Source organism: Mixophyes fleayi, chromosome 3, assembly GCF_038048845.1.
Source record: "Mixophyes fleayi isolate aMixFle1 chromosome 3, aMixFle1.hap1, whole genome shotgun sequence".
Taxonomy (NCBI): domain Eukaryota; kingdom Metazoa; phylum Chordata; class Amphibia; order Anura; family Limnodynastidae; genus Mixophyes; species Mixophyes fleayi.
In genome coordinates this window covers 287,469,344-287,493,190 of record NC_134404.1, presented here as the reverse complement: position 1 = coordinate 287,493,190, position 23,847 = coordinate 287,469,344, and the positions used below count along the sequence as shown (strand labels likewise).

At 39.0% G+C, this 23,847-nt stretch overlaps 1 protein-coding gene across 1 annotated transcript; it reads left to right on the top strand.

Moving 5' to 3' along the window:
• The first annotated feature begins 1,370 nt into the window (after nt 1-1,370).
• On the top strand, nt 1,371-23,429 carry LOC142142973 (myelin and lymphocyte protein-like). Its single transcript, XM_075200717.1, has 4 exons — nt 1,371-1,541; nt 4,722-4,892; nt 10,286-10,405; nt 21,440-23,429. Exons 1-4 carry the CDS (start codon nt 1,437-1,439, stop codon nt 21,515-21,517), a joined length of 474 nt encoding a protein of 157 aa, XP_075056818.1. The 5' UTR covers nt 1,371-1,436; the 3' UTR covers nt 21,518-23,429.
• Nucleotides 23,430-23,847: the final 418 nt, after the last annotated feature.

The following is a 23,847-nucleotide window of genomic DNA, read 5'->3' as shown; positions in this document are numbered from 1 at the left end:
GATGACGTCACATTCACGACGTACGTTTCGCCTGTTAGCTAACAGGCGAAACGTACGTCATCTCTGATGTCACACCCGATGTATTATAGTGGTTCTCATCCAACCTATATAATCACTCTTCTAGCGTTAGTTTCTCTGGATCCACCTCCTGCCTGCTTCCATTAACAGTTGAAGTGCCACAAGGCTCAGTCCTAGGTCCTCTTCTTTTCCCTATCTACACCACTTCTCTTGGAAAATCATTAAGCTCCTTTGGATTTCATTATCATCTCTATGCAGATGACACTCACATTTGTCCTTCCTCTCCTGATCTCTCACCATCTGTGTTGGCCCATGTTACTGACTGTCTTTCTGTCATTTCATCTTGGATGTCTTCTTGCCAACTAAAACTCAATCTTTCAAAAACAGAGTTAATAATATTCCCACCCGCCAACAGAAGTTGCTTACCTGACATTTCTATTACTGTTGATAACAGGACAATCCTTGGCTCTTGAACTATCCTTTGTTCCCTACGTTGAATGTATATCTAAATCATGTTATGTACATCTAAAAAAACATTTCCAGATACGCACATATCTCACACAAGTCACTGCAATAACTTTAATTCATGCACTCATCATCTCCCTCATTGACTATTGCAATTCTATCACTACTGGTCTTCACTGAATCAGACTCGAGCCCCTACAATATATTTTGCATACAGCAGCTAGATTGAGTGTCCTTGCAAATATTTCTTTCACTGCCAATCCACTCTGTCAGTCTCTACATTGGTTGCCTGGTTTTCGCTGAATCCAATATGAAATACTTCTACCAACATACAAGGCCATCAACAAAACTGCACCAACATACATCTCCTCACTTGTCTGAAAATATCTGCCAACGCGATACCTCGGCTCTGCACAAGATCTGCGTCTCTCATCCACACTCATTACCTGCTCCCATTCCCACTTACACGACTTTTTTGGGCTGCACCCACTTTGTTGCATTCCCTCCCACACACATTAAAACTTTCCTCTAGTCTTCAAAACTTGAATTGTTCCCTGAAAACCCACCTCTTCAGGCAATCTTGTAAAATTCCTCAACCACCCTCTTAATCTCCCTAACCTATTACAACCCTTTACACAGTTCACACAACACAAAAACCTTTTGACCCTCATTGCTGTGTGACTGGATCATATAGCCCACTAAACTCTTTTTCAATTGCAATCTGCAGGATCATTATGCAATATATTTAGCACCTCATGCATCACACTCCCATTGTCCCATATATTGTAATTGTTCAGGGAGTGGTGTAGTAAATTTACCTTCACTTCCAGGTGGAGTAATAAATGAATAACTAGTCTGGAACTTGTAGAAGTGTCACATGAGTATTATACAGGGCACTCTTAAAAGTACAGATTAGTCTGTTTCAGTTACTTCTTACAAGAGGACTTTACACAATGACATCAACCAATGCAGCACCTGTGTATGGGGATCCTTCGGTATTGCCATCAGGACTGAAAACTGTGTCTACTTTTCCAGACTTTCTAATGATACTTGAATTTGTAAGTATGAATATTCCAATATTCCAAAAGTTCTTTCTTTATGTTACAGGTTCCTTTAGGGAACATATAGGTAAAGAGAAAGGTGTTTCCCCACACTATCCTTTGCATTCTGCACACCAACGCACATTACTATTGCATGCTGCTTTTTTCACCTACTACATGTTTGGAGTGTATCGTTGTGTCAGCTTTATTATAAATATATCTAATAAGCACATTCTAATTATGTTATGTTTCTTTGGTTTGCCTTGTGAGGGCTAGGTACATATAATGAATGTTGAAACTCGTAGATTAAAATAACCAAAACAGTTTATCTGAGCACAGGAGAAAATCAACCCCCCCCCCCCAAAAAAAAATAATAATAATCACATTTCTTTCTTAAAAGTTATCTTCACACCTTTTATTTATTGACAAAACAAGAATAAGCACTTATCCCATAGATAAACTCCGTGGGCCTGAGTCATTAAGGAGAGCAAAGCATAAAAAAGGAGTAACATTTGCACCTGGGCAAAACCATGTTGCATTGAAGGGGGAGGTAAATTTAAAATGTGGGGACAGATTTATAGTTGGGGTAGGGCATGTCCTAGATCAACTTTAAATTTCAGTGTAGTAATAAAGCTATTAAGTATTTGTGTGCTAGATGAAAAAACAGCCAGTATGTAACTTATGCGCAAAATAATAAACTACTTTGCACCCCTTGTATTGTAACATGGTTTGTCCCAGAGAACATTTACCCATTTTTTGCCTTAATGACTCAGGCCCCATATTTTTATTTTTAAGGATACCTTTGTTTTTTTAATTTTTGTTATTGATTTACTAATATATTAAATATCTGCAGAACATTTTATTGTTCTAGCCACCTCTTGATAAATGCATATATATACTTGATGAGAAGCCTTACAGATAGTCTACAACTGAAATTATTTTGCCCATTATATTCTGCAACTGCAGGGTGTGGAAGCCTCTGGGTGTGATAGTGTGGTAGTTCATGACAGAGCTAATATAATGAAAAGGAAACAGAAATTAAGTATAAATTTAATAACTGATACAAATAAATTCTGATAATCTAAGGAGGTATGAGCAAAGAAACTGGAATGACTAATTATATGCACCTCACTCTCCCTCCATCTTACGTAATGTCATACTCCCTAGCCTATTGCATTATCCCACTCTTTCCTATCGCTTTCTCCACCCTTGTCACTGTGATGCCTCAGAGTTGTCCCTCACATACTGTCACCCCAAGTATATGCTTAATACAAAATTTAATTTACCTGACCATCACAAATTACCCCCACAATATCTCATACTGAATTGCTATGCCACTAGACCTTGGTTAACATGCAATGGGCTTGTGTTGTACACAACTATTAAATTGGCAGTCTCTTTATAAATTGCCCATGGAAGCACAAACTCTAAAATCAATTTTCATTTTTATGCTTCATTAACCCTAAAACTTGTTTATCCTCTTATTCGCATGGTTGGTGACGCAGCCTTGATTTGTTATTCAATATACCCATTACCAGTCCCATTCATATACCCACTAATCTCCTTTTATTCATTTCTCCCATACTTATTATTTTCATTTTTATACCTTGAGTAATTATGCAATGCTTGGATTTGTAAATGGTAAATCATAATACATAATTATAGGGGGGTGTGTCAATGCCCTGCGATGCATGGGACAATGTCCAACTTTTTATGAACAGTGTAGAGTGAGACCTCATAATCCATATATGAATACTCAGTTTGTTAAATTGGTACAGATTATTGCCACAGGGCTGAAACAGAGACCTGGGTGTCTATCAATATAATATCAGTTCCAGATCTACTTAAATGGAACCCTTTTTTGCTTAGTAGAATTTTCTTATTCAATCCTCTACTAGTAGTGTAAACCACCACACACTGTCCAGTCTTTACCCGTATTATAGTAATGTTGAAAAAAATAAGATACAAAATGGCAAAATCTAGAATTGCCTGAGTAAACCGGAAAATATGAAAATGTACCGAAGCCCAAAATTCTATATGATAATATGGGGAACACACAAACAAGCAGCACACAGGTAATTGGGATACTAAATCTCTGGTGACTTTCTCTGTTCTCTCCTTGTTTGCATGGGTTTCCTCTGGGTGATCAGTTTTTGTTGAAAGATAACAATTAGCATAACACATATATGACATTTCAGTCACATTTTCAAGCACAAAGACTTTATTGGAGTACATAATTTGCTGAGTGCTTAAGTAATATTTTAATCTAACCTGAACTTTGGAATCTTTCTAATTGAGCCAATAAGAAAGCAGGAATTCATCATATGATCTCAGGTTTCATTAATGAATGAGTTAATGAATTAACTAATGAAATTGGCCGGTCTATTGTACTTGAGTGACATTAAAGCATTGTGATGTTGGATTGTTGCACAATCCAGCAACACCCTCTTCCTCAATCTTTAGCTCCTTTTATTTATCTACAATGGTCTATAAAAAAGAAGCATTAGCATTGGATCCTCTTTAGGGCTATATTTTTTTTAACGAGAATGGGTAAGAAGTGTGTGTAGAAATAAAATGTTTTTTTATTAACTGTGTTTACTGTGTTTAAATATACCTTTAAACAGACAGGAATCACACCGATCCTTAATCTATTATACAGGGATTAATTCTGAAGTCCCAATTACTTATTACCCCAAGGCTCTAAAGCTTTAGAAGAAAATCAGTTTCTTTCAGTACAGTTGCTAGTTGCCTCTGATAGAAGCTGCTCTTCCTCTTCCAAATAAATGCATCCAGACTGTGCTGAAAAGCTTTGCTGCTGTTGAATGTGGCTAGGGAGATTATACTATGCAAGTTTTCCTGACATTATATTAATCAGCCCACGCTTGCTTTCAATCCTCAGAGCGCAAATCTCTTATGGTCTGATTGCCCAAAGTATTTGTGATATTAGCCCAACTTTTCTCTTTGCTTTTTTGCTAATTTTTATTTGTCTTTTTTATTTGTCTTTACAATGTAAATATGCTCAAACTTTCTGTTTATATCTTTTTTTTTTTTTTTTTACTCTTTTTAAGTGTTTGTTGTGGAATCACAACATTTGGGGGCAGATTTCATTAGAGGCGAGGGGATGCAATGTGTCTCTGGTACAGTCCACAGTGACACATCTGAAAAAAACAAAAAATAATAATATTTCTTTCATTTTAGGTTTTTGGTGGACTAGTATGGATTTTGATAGCTTCCACCACATTGCCTTACACTGAAATACTTCAAGGATGGGTCATGTTCGTTTCTGTCACTTGCTTTTTATTTACAACCATTCTTATGCTGTTGTACGGTGCGGGAGTCCATGGAGGAAAACCATCCTGGGCAACTTTGGTAAGAGGAAGCAGTATATTTTAGTAATGAGTAGTCAATCACCTCAGTTCATATGTTTTTATAACAAAAAAAATACATTTAAATTATAATGGTAGCCATGGTACTCTGGGGATTTCTAAAACGTTCCTGGTTTCTGACACGGATATCTTTCAAATGACATTAGTGTACAGGGCTCCACAGTCATTGAGATTACTATTAGAGGGACATTTGCCAAAATGTTGCTAGGAGCTAATACCTATTATCAATGACTAAATGTCCAGGCTGTGAATGTGTTTCAGTATGTTTTTATTGCAGTTGATGCAGTTCTCCTGATTCACATGACAAAATTGCAGAAAACTGAAAAAAGATAGCTGTTAATGTCAGCTGTCTTTTAACATAAAGCCACCAGGAGGTGATCTGCAGTGGAAGTATATTCGTAGCAAAGCCTCCCAGATATCAGGCACACCAGTTGCAGTAACCTCCTCTTAAAAGTGCTTGGTATCCTTTTCAGGGAGACAATGATACAATGGTTAGGTAGGTATCAAAAGTAATGTTTCACCCAGCCTAGGTCCCTAAAAATAATGACTCAGTGATCAACACTACAGCAGGGGCGGATCCAGAAGTTAATTGTACCGGGAGCGATTTAGGGGGGGCGATTTAGCCCTGCCCCCTTTTTGACACCTAAGGCTGCTGACGGCTGCACACTATGTGCAGGCAGTGGCGGATCCAGGGGGGGCGATCGGGGCGATCGCCCCCCCTAGCAGGGGCTTGCTGCCGGCGGCTGCACACTGTGCAGGTCCGTTAGGCAGTGATAATGTGCTGCCCGGCTGCTCTGATTGTGTTTTAAACACAATCAGAGCAGCGGGACAGCACATTATCACTGCCTAACGGACCTGCACATACTGTGCAGCCGCCGGCAGCCTTAGAAGTTAGGAAGGGGGCAGGGCTTAAATCGCCCCCCCTCCCTGTATCGCCCGGGGTAGAAAAAAATTCTAGATCCGCCCCTGTGTGCAGATCCGTTCAGCAGAGGGAGTTAGGGAGAGAGTCCTGCCCAGCTGCTCTGATTGTGTCAATCAGAGCAGTTGGGCAGGACTCTCTCCCTAACTCTCTCTGCTGAACGGATCTGCACATAGTGTGCAGCCGCCGGCAGCAAGCCCCTGCTAGGGGGGGGGGGGGCGATCGCCCCGATCGACCCCCCCCCCTGGATCCGCCACTGCACTACAGTACATTTACACACTATGTACAGGTTAATTGACACAAATTGTGAAATCTCATGAAGGTATAACATAAATGCCATTTTAAGTTATAAACCATCAGTCAAATGCCCAGCTTCTTCCCTCTAAAATAAAGAATCTAGAAAGAACAATTAATGGCTTAATCTAATGAGAGTTCAACACTAAAAAGCAAACTAGATTTAGAATCTATTGTTCAGTGAAAGGCAACCCTGCACACTGGGTTGTTACTACTGAATTCAATGGTACTGGGACAGTACTTTAGCCTTGTTTCTACTTCCTCAGCTCAGGAATAAACCATGCATGTGATTTATTTATACCACATTGTGGATTTATGCTAGCCAAACTCTTAATTACATGGACATGTAAGAATTATCAAGACCATTCTCTTATCTATATCTCAAAATACAATAATAAATCTCATTTGATAAAGTGTATTATAACCAACAATTTTACATCAGGATAATATTCTGAGCAAAATATTCTGGATGAAACTCCAACAGTAGTGTATAAGAAAAATAATAACTTAAAAAACTTATTAGCACCAAGTGTATTAAGATCTAAAAAAAATGATCCAAACAATAAAAAAACAATTGCTCAATCTTGGCTACCATCTAAATAACCAGGGTGCTATGGTTGTAATAAGAGTGTTTGTTTAACATGTGACTTCATCCAGAAAGCAGTTACTACCATCAGGTCCACAGTAAATTAATTGGTTTTTCCCATCTCACAATATATTAATTGTGAGACAACATTTGTAATCTACGTGCTGGAGTGCCCTTGTGGACTCCAGTACGTGGGCCGTACCACCCACTCGCTAAAGAGTCGCTTTAGAGAGCACAGCCAAAATGTTATGAAGGGCTATAATAAAACACAGTGCTATGTAAAAACGAAGTGTCATGGATTTTCAAACTCTAAACCTTATGTCCAGAAGGTTTGAATGAAACCATGGAATTTAATGACTGGGATTCCTAAATCTAAATGTATGTGGCAAATAATATTAAAAATTATTATTTTTATGGGGGTGTACAGTATATTTTATTTTAATATATATATATTTTCTTTTATTATTAATATTTTTTTATTCCAATATAGGTTTTTTTCCCCCCTTCCTGATATGTGGCATATATCCCCCACTTTGAAAGTGGACTATTAGGGATTATGCACCTATTAAGGTATTTTTTATTCCATATGTGCTGTTTTGCGTACATATATGCATGTATATGTGTGTTTGTATGTATATGCACCATTCTTTTGGGCTATACACGGGCGCACATATGCACTAGTTTTTGCTTTTGCCCATACCGATTTCAACTAGTGTGCATTTGTATTATTATTAATTATATTTTTATGATTCTGTGAATTCACATGCATTCATATACATATAAGGGTCACAAACACTCTCTCTCTGTATTTTTATAATTATGGGTTTAACTCTTGATTTTATTCATATATGTGTATGGAAAGACTGGGTAAATACATATGTTTCTCTTAAATGAATTAAGCGATACCTGCACCTTTAAGACTCTAAAGACCTCAACAGATGATTGTAATTATACGAAGGAATACTCCCTTTAAAAAGGGCAACTACCTAGATGGGATAATATTGCTTGAAAAAGTCTGTCTATCAGCAGCAGCTATTAACAGCTATTTTTTTTCAGTATTCTGCAATTTTGTCATGTGAAACGCGTTGCCTTTGTCTTATGTTGCCTGCCGTATCCTGAGTGCCCGAGCATTTTGAGTGCTAGTACCGGTCTGGTAACTTTACTACTAGTGGGACTTCCATTTACATGTTTGCTGTGTGTCTGGATCCGGATCTACGGTGCGCACCAAAGGAATTGTTTTTCATCTGGACCCTCTTTTATACGATAAGAAGTTCTTACCTTTGTTACTGCTGACAGGCATCTGCCATCTGCTGACTTTAATCACGGAACCGCTGCAACTCCCGGAGGTATGTGGTCTTTTGATTTTTGACAGCCGCTGAAGCGGTAAGAAGTTATGCCTCCGTTGGATGTTTAACAAACACACTGTGGTTTTATATACGGGATTATAACTTTACTTCAGCCGCGGCTGCGGTAAGAGATTTTATCCTGTTGAAAACTGCTCCTATTTACTCTATTCGGTGACTATATGCCTATATATCGGATATCATCAATATTTGACCCTAACAAGGACGGTGTTTAAGGATCCAACTTTATAAAGCAATAGTTTTGCATGTACATGTAATCATCTATTTCTATCAAATCATCTGAAGAGAGAGACTGTTTTTTCTCCCATATCCTGCAAGATATAAATTCCCAATTACTTTTACCAGCTGGTGATACATAGGTTTATTGGGTTGTATTCATTTATATGCATGTATATGTATGTTTATGAGGTCATGTGGTCTGTCTTTTATTGAGATTCATTGGAGTTCATAACTCTTTTTTAAGAAGGGCAAGTGTATACACAGAAATATATGTTATGGCACAATTTTTGTGGTTGTTTGTATGTGATATATGCATTCTGTATATTTTTTAAAGAATTTGTTATTAAATGCCGATTAGGTACTTCTGCACAACTCTCTGTTTTCTTTTTTGTGTACCTTGTTGGGAGGGTTAACACTACCTCCTATTGCGAGTTGCTGCATTTGATACCTGGAAGGTACTGTGTCTTTTCTATACAGATATCTGAGCTCCATATTAGCGCCAGAGATTAAGTTTGCTTTGTTATGCTGGGGCTTGCAGTACTACAAGCAACCCAATTATTACCACCCCACCCTCACCGCCCCAGGGGTGTGGGAAGAGCCCTAGTGCTATCAGCATGGGGCTGGTTAAGCCTAGGGGGAGGATGGATTTTTTTTGTGAACCCTATCTCACTATAGAATCCAGCCCTGTGCTGACCAGTCTGGAGTTGGTACAGCATTATGGCAGGTTGACCCCATGCTGCAGATTTTTGCAACGTGGTTTAGCACTAGGCTTTGCTAGTTAGGGCTGGAGTAGTGTGTACTGCTGTTAAATCAGGGAGACACATATTTCCCCCTCCCCTTCCCAATTTCGCAAGTGCCAGTCTGGCTAGGTCATAGTCCAGGTTGGCAGCGCTATGACTGGTTAACATTTGTAGGGCGGTATGCGTTTAAGAAAAATAATATTATTGTTTATTCAATTATCGACCCTACAGAGCCAACCCCAGAAATGTTGGTGCGTATATGGGTTAGCATACCAGTGAAAAGTTTGTGGTCATAGTTTGTGGTTAGTTTCAGGGGTTTATGTGAGAAATGCTGGTGGGCATTTGGGGTTGCATGTGAGAGAAAAGCTGATAAGAGATGGAATAACATATGGAAGAAAAGCTGGTCTGCGCATCGGGTAGCATGTTAAAAATGCGGTGAGTATATTGAGGGAAAAGTGAGAGAAAAGCTGGACGGCATATGTGGTTGGCACCTGAGATAAAATATGGTGGGCATATGGAGTGGCATGTGGACTAAAAGCTTGTTTGCATATGAGGTGACGAGAGAAAAGCTGGTACGCTTGGGTGACGTGAGAGAAAAGCTGGTGGCATATGGGATAACGTGAGAGAAAAGCTGGTGGCATATGGGATGGCATGTGAGAGAATCTGGTAAGCGTATGGGGTGGCATTTTAAAGAAAAGCTGGGTTGCATATTGACTGGAAAGTGAAAGACAAGCTGGAGGGCATATGGAGTGGCATTTCAGAGAAAGGCAGATGGTATGTGAGAAAAAGCTGGTGTGTGTATATGGGATGGCAAGTGAGAATATCTGTCAGGCATAAAGGGTGGCATGTGAGAGAAATGCTGGTGGGCATGTGGGGTGGTACCTGAGTGAAAATCTGGTAAGAATTTAAGGTGACATATGAGAGAAAAGCTATTGTGCAGAGGGTGAAATGTGAAAGAAAAATTGGTGCGCAGGGGGAGTCGTTAAATCTGTGAATTAGCAACACCACCATTTTGTGAGTGACAGCAATCTCACAACATGATAGTGCTGAATCTGCAGCTAACCACGGGATGTGATGGCATACCATATTGTAAGGAACATGTCCATAAAAGCTTCTGCCGTAATCGTTGTAATTTCATTGTTTTTTTAGCGTTTGAGTGGAAAAGGTGTCCTAAATTTTAGATGGTATGTAAGTGTAACAAGCCTTAATAGTTTTTAAAAGTTTACACAGATATAAATATTTTTTTTCTTCCAGGATGCCTTTTATCATTTAGTTGCTGCACTGTTCTACCTTAGTGCATCAGTGCTACAGGCTTACACAACGATAGCAGTGAAAAGAGATGTAAAGATCTACCAAGAGAACATCGCTGCAGTGGTAACTATGACATAAGTATTTTTGTAGATGTTAAATTTCAGTGATGATTACAAAGTGGAATTCATGTATTGTGTTATTTCCATAGTATTGTATAAATTAAAGATTCTCTGATGCGATCACTGTGGTTCCAAAGCACAATGGGAATAAACCATAGTTTAGATAAAGGTAAAGTTTGGCATATGTACACTTGCGCTGTTAGCACTAACACAAGCTTCTATCAGAATGCTCTGGTTTTCAAAGCCAGAGGTGAACAACATAAACACTGTACAGTTGTAAAAAGTAGTGACCTTACAAAGATACACAGTTACAGTATTAAGGGCTACATTCATAAGGCGATGGGTCATGACCTCCCAAGAACTCTACGTGCCATTGGTTGATTCCTCGGGTCAGTGTTCCTTGAGATATATAGGTGTCCTTCCTCAGGCTCCCGCCCTGGATCTGCATAAACTGGTTCTTTTATGACCTCTCCGGAGTTGATATTGGTTATATGAAAAGTAATATTAGTTATAACTAGCGTTCGCAAAGTGCGTACGCTACATAATACCGGAAATATTCTCATGTGATTGCGAACAGAATGAGACCAAACTCGATTTAATTAATATGTTAGAAACATTAATTAGCCTTTTCACCACATTATATTTTATATTAACTAAAATAAACAGATTAAACTTATTTACATGTTATTTGCTAAAATAATTATTTGATTTCATACTAGTCGCATTGCAACTAATATTAGTGTACAGAAAATATTGCTTACCACTTTAATCCAAATTATTAAACTTCAACAGTTATAATCAATATGTAAAAAAAGAATTATTTAGACCAGTATTATTCAAAAACCTAAGTAACTATCTATTTGACTAACAAACACAATTGTGTAAATTCTACGACACTATAACATTATATGAAATAATTGACACTAGACTAAAATAGGCGAGTCAAAGATATAAGCCAAGTCCACCAGAGTCAGAGACAACCTAAAATCTATTCAAAGAATAAATCCGTTTTAAAATTATTTTGCTCTATTAAATAGGCTTCCCCATGGAAAGGCAAGAGGTAACCTTTTGATGTACTGGGTGAAACGAAAAGAGCCATATCACTTTCTGCCCTTTCATAAATCAGTCCCTAAACACATCTTTGGGGTAAATGTATCACACCTTCTAAAAATGAAAAGTGGAGTGACTGGCCCATAGCAAACAATCAGATTCTAGCTATCATTCTCTAAAATGTACTAGATAAATGATAGGTAGAATAGCTATTCCTTTTAAGAAAGATTGATACATTTACCCTTTGGTGTTTAGTACATTAGCTTACAAACAAAATTTTAAATACATTATAAGAGCAGGGTGCATCGAAGGTATTGATCTATCAAATTTAGACTGAATATGTGCCATATGGCTTCCTAATAAGCAAAATACTAATGTTTACATACAAATCTAAATGATAGAATATGTAAATGATAGAAAATCTATAATATAAATGTCTAGTGGCGTGTGTTAGTCTGTCTGTGTGTGTGTGGAAAAAATAAAACCAAGCTGCAGCGCCACCTGCTGGGCGGAGTTATACACTGACCTACTAAATTCTTAGTGTGTGTGGAAAAAAAATTCAGAAAGGGCTGAAATTTGGTATACAAAGATGTTTTTTTAATTTGTTAATTTAATTTGTTAATTGTTAAAAGTGTTTATAAAGATTTAAAAAATATATATATATTTCTTGAAGGAGAAGTGACAGTTGGGAGTGGTTGGTGGTTGCCGGGGGTGACAGTGGGGAGTGGTTGGTGGTTGCCGGGGGTGACAGAGTGAGAGGAGTGTGATACTCAGGACCGCTGAGAGAGATCCCTGTGTCTGGATAGACATCTGGATAGATGTGGCGATGAAAATGAAGGATGAGGTGATGGAGAAGAATGATGAGGTGGTAAAAAAAGGGCCCTTACGTCAGGAAGTAATGCTTTTCCCCTGAGGAGGCCTGAGCTATGGCCCAAATGCATGACAAGAACCTTTTTAACACCTTAAGTAGCTTGATTTGACTAGAATGCATGAGTATCATGCACGGGTTAATTTGTATATTATATGTACTTACAAAAATGTTTCTTCAGCTCCTCCTGTACTTCATATGTATTAGAGATGTTCACTGACCCCCATGTTCTGGTTTTGGTTTTGGATCTGGATTAACTTTGTGTATTGGTTTTGGCAAAACCGCCCTCATGTGTTTTAGTTTTGGTTTTGGATCTGTATTTTTTAAAGAAAAATTGCTAAAATCACATAATTTTGCTCTTTTTTTTGTTCCTTATTAACCTCAATAACACTAATTTAAAGTCATTTGCAGTCAATTTTGACCACCTCACAGGTCACAATATTATTTTCATACACTTTCAAACAAAGACTGCAGCGACCTGACTGGATGCTAAGTGACAGAGCAATGACACAAACACACGGCAGTTCATAGCACATCTAGGAAACATTGCCACACAACTTATGTAGACACAGGAATGGATATTACAACTAGAGTGGCATTAGATTTGCTTCAGACAGACTGTGACACTGAATATGTGGGCAGTATGGAATCTACCATGTTGGAATACGCTGCATTGAACAGAGATTTAAAGCAATTTATAGACGCAGTTGAGGAGACCGTACTTCAGCTAAAACGTGACCCACCGGATGAGATCCCGGATTTTAGAGAGCTTGTACACGAGAGATACACTACGCTTCAGAAGAATAATACAGAGGAAGCCCTGAGGCAGAACGATAAATATGTCCAGTTTAAAGAACAGCTAAGAGACCTGAGAAAACAAATGGGTGTGTCACTGGCCCCTGCAGACTAAGCTTTGGAAGATTGTCATCACTCTGAGCACACGGCCGGTACAGTGAAACTCGGGAATGGCTTATGAAATCAATTATGGTTCATTTGATCGCTCCACCCGTTCCTTGGATAACTGTGGTATTTCTACAGCTAATACATGGCAACGTGCACTTCCCGACCGGGATGCGTGCATTCATCAGATCAAGATCAATCCAGGTGGCCCCTCGGGTTGGAGATGTGATCCCAGTGAAAAACAAAGTATGTGGTCACACGTACGAGAGACAAGCAATTCAAAGGATGATTGAAAACAAACTTCAGAAGGGTAAATCCGCCAGGGGGTAAATGTATCATACCCCGGTTTTTGCAACTCACGGGAGATCGGCGTCTTCGCAGCTTAAATTTAAAGCGGCGCTGCCTTGTAAAGGGAAGTTTCAAAAGCCAGGGTATGATACATTTACGCCCAGGTGTCCAAAAATTGGTTGTGATCAATCTGACAACAGTATATTGGATCTTGTCCAGACAATGCACTAAAAAGAGTCATTGAAAATAACAGCAAAAAACAAGGTCATCACTGAGCTTCGAATCGGCCCCAATTCCCAAAAAACTTGAGTAAAATACATCCCCCCTTCTTTCCCAATGTCATGGCTTGCGAGAAAGCGTGGATGGCTTTTCGCTGTTCCTCCATCCTCAGAAGCATATACAGGGTGGAATTCCACCTTGTCACCACCTCTTGCTTCAGTTGGTGGCGGGGCAAATTAAATTGTTCTCGTCGCTGCTGCAATCTCCTACATGCTGTTGCCGAATGACGGAAATGTACAGATATTTTACGGGCCACAGACAGCATCTCCTGCACGTCCCTGTCATTTTTTAAAAAGCTCTGCACCACCAAGTTTATTGTGCGAGCAAATTAGGGAGTGTGATGGAATTCACCCAGCTGTAGTGCTCTCACAATATTGGTGGCGTTAAGCCATGTTGCAATGACAGCCCTTATTTTTTGTAACAGATTGTCAGCTGTATGCCTCTTAGTGAAGCCGGTGATACACAGAGTAGCCTGCCTCTGAAAAATGGGACGTTTTTGGGTACATGCTGCTGCTGTTATTGCTGGTGAAGGCAAATCACCAACCCAGTGGGCTATCAGTCATATAATCTTTAGTTTGCCCAATTACATTTGTCCACATATTGTGGTTAAGTGAATAGTGGGTAGAATGGCATTTTGTAGCCCGATAATTACATTTTTACGAACCTTCTGGTAGAGGTGAGGAATAGCTTTTCTAGTAAAATGGTGTCGTGATGGAATTTGGTAACGGGGACTCAAGACCTCAAGTAACTGTCTAAAACCAGCTGTATTAATAGTGGATATTGGAAACAGATCTAATACTAGAATAGTCGCCATGGCGTCTGTGATCCGCTTTGCGACTGGGTGACAGCTTTCATACTTGCTTCCTCTTGCAAAGGATTGTTTAACAGTCAATTGTTGTAAACTAAAAGTAGTCTTCTTCTTGGTCTGCTTCTGGGATGAAAATCCAACCCCAGCAGCAGCAGTGGGATTAACGCTCTAGAATTCTTCTGAGGAATCCAGGATAGTGGAGGAGTCATCTAACCTTAGCAACTTTGATGCAGGACTAACTCCGATCGCTACTGAGGATATTGATTAGGAAGGTGTTATGGGTGTAGATTGCAGGTGTCGGGATCCAGCTGAGAAAAGAGACCTAGCTGATGCTGGACTGCTTGTTGTTATTTTTTTAGCATAAGTGTCCGATTTTCCCAACAGCTTGCCATGAACTCGCTTCAAATGGCGTAACATGGATGAGGTTCCTAGATGTTAAGGTCCCTACATCTACTGACTGTGGCTTTACAAACGCTACAAATGGCTATACAACTGTTGCCAGGATTTGGGTAGAAATAATTCCACACATAAGAGGTGGATTTTTTGGTCTTATGCCCAGGCATGACAATGGCCTTCTTCTTATCACATGCAAAGACTGCTTCCAATGGTGCAGGACTTACACAAACAACATCATCCTCATCAACATCCTCATTTGCGCCCTCGTCAGCTACACAAATATCCCCCTCATCCTGTTGCAATTCCAAAGTGGCATCCTCAATTTGTGCATTATCAGCTACACTTGGGCTGCTCATGCACACATCTGCAGAAATGCTGAAAAGGGCCTTCTTTATGGGTACACTATCAGAAAGGTCTTACTGTTTTCTTCCAGCTTGGCATTTACACGTAAAAGCCATTTGGACACCACTTTTTGGGTCAGAATGACAAGGTCTTGCTTGGTCATGACTAACCTTACAAGAAGATGCCTCAGTGACAGTTGCAGAACTAGCACTCATAGAGAAAGGCGAAGGCCTCATTCTTTCCTTGCCACTGTGTGTGTAGAATGGCATGTTGGCAATTTTATTTTTTTCTGCACATAACTTTGCCTGGTGTAAAGGGACTTGGGGTTGTGCTTTAAATGCGCATGCTATCCTCTTATTCTGTTCTCAGAATTACTCATTATAAAACTCGCATTTTTATACACGTTTCCTTATGCAATGTTGCTTTACTCCACACTAAATAACGCATAAGCTTTACAGAATTATTTATCTAATAACCACTGAATCTCAGCAGTACTTCACAATATATATTCATTATAAATAACCAATACTAACAACATATGTATGTATTTAAATCAAAGTATTTTACTGTTAATACAGAAAACCCTGCTTTCACAGTTCACACATATATCATAATGTTGTTCAACATAACATGGTATATCAATATAAAATTAACCCTAGGTTCACCACCTTTATCCCTTACACTATACTTGCACTATTTTCTTTACATATGTATCCTTAATAAGAATTAGTATTTATAATATTGATTTAACTATCACAGATATCAAACAATATATGTATATAAATAGTCAAATCAACATTACAAACACATATAGCTTTATAGATACATATATATTATTATTATCAATGATAATTATCAAATCCTTGTATCCTGGATCCAATACTTTATCTGCAATGTAGGGAATGTTCCTGTAGTATAGAATTCTTTTCTGTAGCATAGTGTAGGCTTTTTGTAGTATAGTGTATTTCTATCCTTTTCTGTAGTCTACTGTAGTATAATATATATTTTCTGTAGTGTAGTGTAATATATTTTCTGTAGTGTAGTGTGTCCCTAGTAACCCTTTTTCTGTAGTTTAGTGTATGTTTTATGTAGTATACTGTAGTGCTCGTTGTCCAGGGGCAGGCAGGCAGGTAGAGACCGAGGGGGAGTTCCGGGTCTGGCTTTTAAAGTCCAGACCCCGAAACTCTCAGCCTCCCCAGCGGCAATGTGTGTGTGGTAATTCACCACACACACATGGACGCTGTGTGTGGGCCAGGAGTGATGATGTCATCACTCATGGTGTCTTCCCCCACTGTGTGCGTGCCAACTTGAGCCTGCACCCACAGTGGGGTTCCTTGGTGTGATTGCGCATGCATGCACCGATCTCGGCACATGCACTGTATGTACTGCGCCTGCGCAACTCGCGATGTGCATTTAAACTTTGTACACCCCCCTTCACAGTCCCCCTGTTATCGGGAGCCCGACACTACAAGTAAAAATTACCTGTCCCTAGATTTGGTGGTGAACTAAAAAAAAAAAAAAGTAAAGAGGGAGAGAGAGAGACCCCAATAATTTTCAACTCTCTCTTCCTCTCCCTACCAACTATGGAGGAGATAAAAAAAAAACCTCTTGTGTTCTTGGCACACAACAGGAAAAAACCTCCTAGAGGGGAAACCATAGTGCAAAAACACCCTTTTCCCAACAGTGCGAAGAGCAGGAGAGAAGAAAAAAAAAAAGAAGAGAGAAGAATGGAGAAGTAAAAAGTAAAGGCACAAAGGAATAAAAAAAACAGACTTTCACGTAAAGCAATTCCTGTACCCGCAAAGTCCCTGAAGCCTGCAAAGTCCATAATGCTCATACTCCCCTTCCCTTAATAGTTCATCTTTTGTTGTCTTTTAGTCTTCATATGTTGTTCTTCAGTATGCCAGTTCACTGTGTTGTTTAGCCAGTCTTTTATTAAAACAAAATGCGTGACTAATACCAATATAATGAGAATTATTATGGGATGAATGAGAAGAGTATACTTTGGCATTATGTTCCAGCTTGATTGTAGCTTAATTCCTAGAAAGGTTCTGCAGTATGTCTTCTTCCTTCCCAAAGTCGAGCAGCCAATTTTTGAGCTCTGAACCAAAACCATGTGGAATTTTCTGAAGCCTCACAGTAGTATCTGGATGAGTACCTAGTCATTTCTCTGCGATCACTGGTTTTCTTCCCATCACCTCCACTACATCAACACCTAGAGTGGGAGAAAGAGTATAATATGCTCCTCGGAGGAGTGTCCCTCTTTGAGCGCAGTTAGTTGCATATATGGTGCAAGATGTAATCAGGGTAGGGCTCTAGGATTTTCCTTTCCTTACATTATGGTTCTCAACGATCAGTTAAAACTTCTTCTTTTTTTATATTATTTGATAGGGGTATGATTTCTTAATCCACCCGTCTCAATAAGCACAGAAGCACTCTATTGAGTTAAGGAGGCTTGTGTGGTTTTCACTTGATCAATGTGGACCCAGAGAACTTTATGTCTTCTCTGAGAGTCTTTTTTTGTAGTCATTGGCCTTTGTACTTTTAGCATTGTATCACCCAGAATTTCAAGGACCTGATATGGTCACTCCCAGTTTGCATCCCAGGGACCTGCCTTTCGGAATGTCTTAATTATTACGAGACAATCTACTAGAGGCATGGAAGTCTCTCCCTGTAGATAGGGTTTGTTGCGATGGCTGCGTATGGCAGCAGTTCTTTCAGTTTATTTTGCACCTGTTGTAAGAATATATCTCTGGCAATCGCCTCTTTGATGGGGTTTGACAACTGTGGTTCATTGGGGAAACAAAGTGGTATTTTGCGACCAGTCATGAGCTCAAATGGAATGATCCTTGTTGAAGTTGCCTCAGTTGCCCGAATATCCATGAGTATTGCAGGCAGGGCTGTAACTCAAGAGGAGCCCTTCTCTAACAGTGTCTTGTCATTCGTTCTACTATTCCTGCTGACTGGGGATTATAAGGTACATGAAATCGCTGTTTTATGCCCAGTAGTTCACAAAGCGCTTACATGACCTTGCAAGTAGAGTGTGTTCCCTGATCAGATTTAATGATCCTGGGAACTCCCCAACGTGACAGAATCTGTTCCCATAAGACCCTTGGTGTGGTAGTAGCAGAGTCATTTACAGTTGGAATGGCCTCAACCCATTTTGAAAATATATCCACAACTATCAAGGCATACCGACAATTGTGTCTGCTGGCTGGTAGAGGTCCTATAAAATAATCTGTAGGGCAGCCGGTGGTCCTTCTGCAGGGGGCACATGTTGTAGAACCCGCTTGAGAGCTGGAGCTCTGTGGTTCACTTGTGCACACACAAGACACTGTTGTGTGACAATTTTCACTGTCTTTGACATCCCTGACTAGTATAATTTGTCCTTTAAGAGGGACATGAGTTTATCTCTGCCAGGGTGTCCGTGGAGCTGATGGTTGAGTCTTGTCAGCTCTACCTGAAGATCTGCAGGAACAACTGGCAGGGGTTCTGAACCCTCATTGTTTGTGTGACAATCTGCAGAGTTATTACCCATGACAAAGGGATCATTCCATTTTTGATGAGCAGAAACTTTAATGATCGCAGACTCTTCAGGATGCATCATTCCCCATTACCATAACTCTTTGAGCATTGAAACGGGCGCCAGGGGTTTATTCTGGCTGTCCACGAATCCGCGCCTGTGCCACGTATCAAAGTGTAATGTCAGGGACCGAACTACATATGAGTTGTCGCTATATATAGTACATGGTCCTGAATGTTGGAGTAGTAATGCTTCCTTTACTGCAGATGACCAGGTAATTTAACAAGACTCTTAAGCCCTGTAGTCTTATCCAAGACTGCATAACCTGTCACATATTTCCCATCTGTGTGAGACCTAGACCCATCAACAAAGATAAATTGATCATCCGGAAGTGCTGTTTGTCTAAACATAGTCATTGTTTCATCATATGGCATTTATCCACAGTCGTGTTCTGTCCCTGCTGTGTTTAGGAGTTGAGACAATACATATTTGGCCTTGTGACCTGCTTTGAGATTGCGCCCACTCAAATCCATTATCCATCTCCCCAACCTCTGTTAAGAGACACCAGTAAGCATGTCCTGGGGTAGAAGGGTTAATGGAGAGTGTGGGGTCTGTTTAGTGACTGCACATGAGACTGTCCTGTTTGGCCAGTATGTGTACTTACAAGCTACACATATTTCTGTATCTGAATCAGCTGCTGCACAGTTAAACCTTGTACGTGTACGTGTACGTATGGTCGCCACGTGCGCGCACACCGTGCCCTCCCCTTTACACCTGAATTGCAGGGGGTTTTTTCTTTACCAAGGTAAAAGGTGTTTTTTTACATTTTTGTTTCCCTTACTTAAAAACACTATGCACTTTAAAATAGGCTTTAGCAGATGACGTAGAGGGATTACTATCATCATGACTGGTGCCAGGGGCTCATGGTCTTTTGTGTACTGCTGTGAATCCATTTTGATAACACAGTAAAATGTGACTGCAGATTTAGAACAAGACTACCAGGCCTATTATTTATATTTCAGCAATGACAATTAGCAATGGAGCTGTCCAGTGTGTGTGTTAGCTAGATAACATAGTACAATGTGACTGCAGATTTAGAACAAGACTGCCAGCCCTATTATTTCTATTTCAGCAATAACAATTAGCAATGGAGCTCTCCTGTTTCTGTGTGAGTTATAACTCAGTAGAATGTCAGTGGAGGCTTTGAAAAACACTGCTATCCCTCCTCTTTCTTCTCTAGCTATGACGCTGCCCAACTGCGCTAGAGACTGCCAAGAACCATGCTACCCCTTCTGTGTCTCTCTGTGAAATGGCGCTGTATCGCCATGGAGGGCGGCACTTATAGAATCCAAAACTTGCGAGATCCGATGACGTATCAATGACGTTTTGCCTCGTTTCCAATTCTTATGGCGCACAAAAGTACAGAGTCGACTCGGATCTGTTAAGTTTGGGTTGGTTCGTTCTCGGGGAACCGAGCCTGAACATCTCTAAGATAAATATATATACACCATGAATATTAACATATCTTATGTTGCAATCTTTTGCAAGTTTGACTTTCACTATTCTCAAACTAAATGCAAAGAACCCCAGAGAATCCGGTCTTCTTTAAAACTGTACATTAAGTTGCAGTTTATTTTTAATTCATTCTAAATTATTTCAATATTTGCCAAATGTGGATATTATATTTCTAAGTGCAGAATAAATATACATTCATACTTGTACTTTGGAGTGATTGATTTTTGTAGTGGAAATACTTTTGTACTGTCATTTGGTTAAATTATGTTAAGGGACCCCTAAACTAAAAACACAAGGTGCTTTATATAAAATTTTCTGGTATTATTCATAAATATAGGGCTAAACATTGCAGGGACTTGAACGCAAGATACATCAGTTAAAGTTGTTATTGCTGCATGACTGAATCATATAGCACACAAAGCACGTTTTACCTTTGCAATCTGGCTGGACCAATATGCAATGTGTAGCACTTAAACTCATGTATAAAACTCCCATCGTCCCATAGATTGTAAGCTTGTTACCTCCCTGTCTGCTTGTATTACAGTATTGCTTTATTACTGCGTTTGTTCTCAATTGTAAAGCACTACGGAATTTGCTGGCGCTATATAGATAAAAGATGATGATGATGATTGCCCAAGATTTTGTTCCAATGCACAGGATGGTTTTAAATCTATTGAAGGAAATAGAAAATGGGACTCTTTCTGTAGTGGTTGATAACAGAGAATATTAACATAAACTCAGCTGCATAGCAAGTATAAATTAAATATCAAAAGTTCTCTTAAGGTATGGGGGCTATTTTGTATTTGTTTGAATCTTTTAGTATAGTTTTTATATCAGAAACCTGTAGTTTGTGTTTAGTGCTCCTTTAAATTAAGCTACATCAGTGCAGTGGCATAGGGCAGCATCTTGCAGAGTCTGGTCTGCATGGACTCGCCCTCAAATGACGGTATGTCATTATGCAAAGTTCCCTTCTATTAATTAAGTATGGTAAAAAAAGATCTAATGTGACCTGTTTTTTTAAAACTGCACAATTATTTCTTTACAACTTAGATTTGACTTTATTTTGCAGGTGTTTGCCTATCTTGCTACATTGGTTTATGTGGTTCATGCAGTGGCCTCCCTATTAAGATGGAAGAAATTTACTTAATGTGAAAATCCTTAACAATGACAAAAGTTCTTGGAAACAAATGGTACAAAATATGCTGTGTTTTTATTTTATTTTAAATAAGAAATCTAGCTGCAACAACAGCTTGTAACAATCAGTGATATGTATTTCAATGTATATTTGTACTATATGCAATGTTATTTTGTACGCCTCATTTCCTGTTCAAAAAGCTGCTGTCTAGCATACTGTAGCGGGACATAATGAAAGCATAGTCAAATGCAGTATTTTATTTTAAAGGACCATTGAGCCTCAATATTGACATTTTCTGATATAAACAATAAAATTAAAATACATTGCTTAGAGAGCAGTCATTTGAGGGGTATTTTGTGACACTGCTGGACGTGTTTACATTTCTGCAAAGCAAATTTGACAAGCTGTCAGTCACTCTCAAGCATACTTGCCGTTGCCTACTCTCCCAGAATGTTTGGGGATCTCCCGAACTCCGTGGAGTCCTTCTTGACTCCCAGATATGCAGACACATTTGTTGATCCTGGACAGGGTTTAATTCCACAATTTGCATGGTCAGGTAATCAGGCCCTGCCCCCAGCTGTGCAGCACTTGGAATCCTGGCACTGAACAGGAGGGGGCGAGGCCACGATGACATCATTGTGTCACCACACCCACATTCACACTTGAAACCTAACCTCACTTATGGGAACTCCCGAAGGGGAAGTAATAAAAATTGTCAAGTATGCTCTTATAAGGCTCAACTGTGAACTGCAAATCATAATTGTGCACCAGGTGTATTTCAAGGCAGCACCCACCCACTTATTCCACCTAAATACAAAATTAGGCACCCTCATGCACTTAATTCACACTGTGCATAGAAAGTCCATGATGCATCCAAAGCCTCATAGTTTAGAAGCAGAAGTCCCTATATTGGCCCATAAATACTTCTGCCTAAAAATGGCTTTATTTGTGAAAAAGTAGGAATGTGATGTCACAAAAGAGTATTTGCACTATACTTTTGCATGTTTGTAAATGACCCTTTGAGTCTGCTGTGTTTGAGAAGCGCTTCCATCCTAACGTGACAACCTGCAGCAGGGGGATGCAAGAAAGCAAGGTGGACAAGTTAAGTATAAATACAACAATTATTTCATGTAAAGTATTCAACCAGCAATTTATGTCTACATAGAATAAGTCAATCCGGATGCTTGCAGATCGTTTTCATAGTTATTCTGCAATTGACAAAAATAGAACACGTAGTATAATGTTGATTGCATATGGCAATGTAATAGAAAATATCTGTGCATCAAAATAGATAATGAAATATTTAAACACAGTTGAGAGGAGGTACTTGACCATGAACAATATGTTGTATGCATAATAAAAAACCAAAGGAACAAACAACCTAAGAGCACTCAATCCATAGACAGATACAATAGATATTTTAGGTAACATGTCTTTTCACTTTATCAGTGTAACAAACACCCGAATTTGACCATATTTTACTCTGTAGATGTGTGTTTTTAATTGGATCCCTGAATCCATGTTTCCTTAAATAAGGCAGTGTATTATATGTTTATTCTCATCAGTGATATGTGAAGTTACATTTATGTTATGTTATTTGCCATGATAAATAGAAGTTTTTCACTCATCGTTAATACTAAAGTTTGCCATGGAAAGAAATACAATAGGAAAAATAAAAATTTTGGCAGAAAAGAACAGTTGATCTATGTACAGATGGGGCAAATTTTACTTAAGTAAATGGTGCAATTGAGCATCTATCACACCGTTGATAGCACTGCCCTCCTCTGATCATGCAATCCAGTGCTATTGTTGTGTTCTAAGTAAAATTTTTCTCCATCTTTAGTTGGTCTTTTTCTTATATATTTTATGTAGATCATAAAATTACCTATGTAATACATGATTTATTTTTTTTCAATTAAACATACTGTGCTATCTCTTTCATCTGTATCTATATCTATTAAATATAAATTAAATAAATGTGTTTTTCCTTAAACAGTTCATTTAGTCTCACTTATTCAGTAGGTAAGCTTTTCAGCAAGTTTGGTATGTCCACAATCTCAATAGTGCTTTTACAGAAGGGAGGGAGAAGAATGTGAATTTATTATCATTTATTTATATAGCGCCAATCATATTACACAGCTGTACAGAGCATGCAACGCAGGCCACGCAGACACAGGGAGAACATACAAATTTCACACAAAATATTCACAATGGCACCTGTAGTATCCTATATCTATTTATATCACAGATAAGTGGTAATTTAAGGTAGTGTATTTTTAAGCACACGACAGACATGTGACCAGAAGTAAAAGGGGTACATAGAGGCAACAGCATTAACATTA

Coding starts and splice junctions, on each gene's coding strand:
- LOC142142973 (XM_075200717.1), top strand. CDS start 1,437: ATGACATCAACCAATGCAGCACCTGTGTATGGGGATCCTTCGGTATTG. Junction 1,542..4,721: donor TTCTAATGATACTTGAATTT/GTAAGTATGAAT, acceptor CTTTCATTTTAG/GTTTTTGGTGGACTAGTATG. Junction 4,893..10,285: donor AACCATCCTGGGCAACTTTG/GTAAGAGGAAGC, acceptor TTTTTCTTCCAG/GATGCCTTTTATCATTTAGT.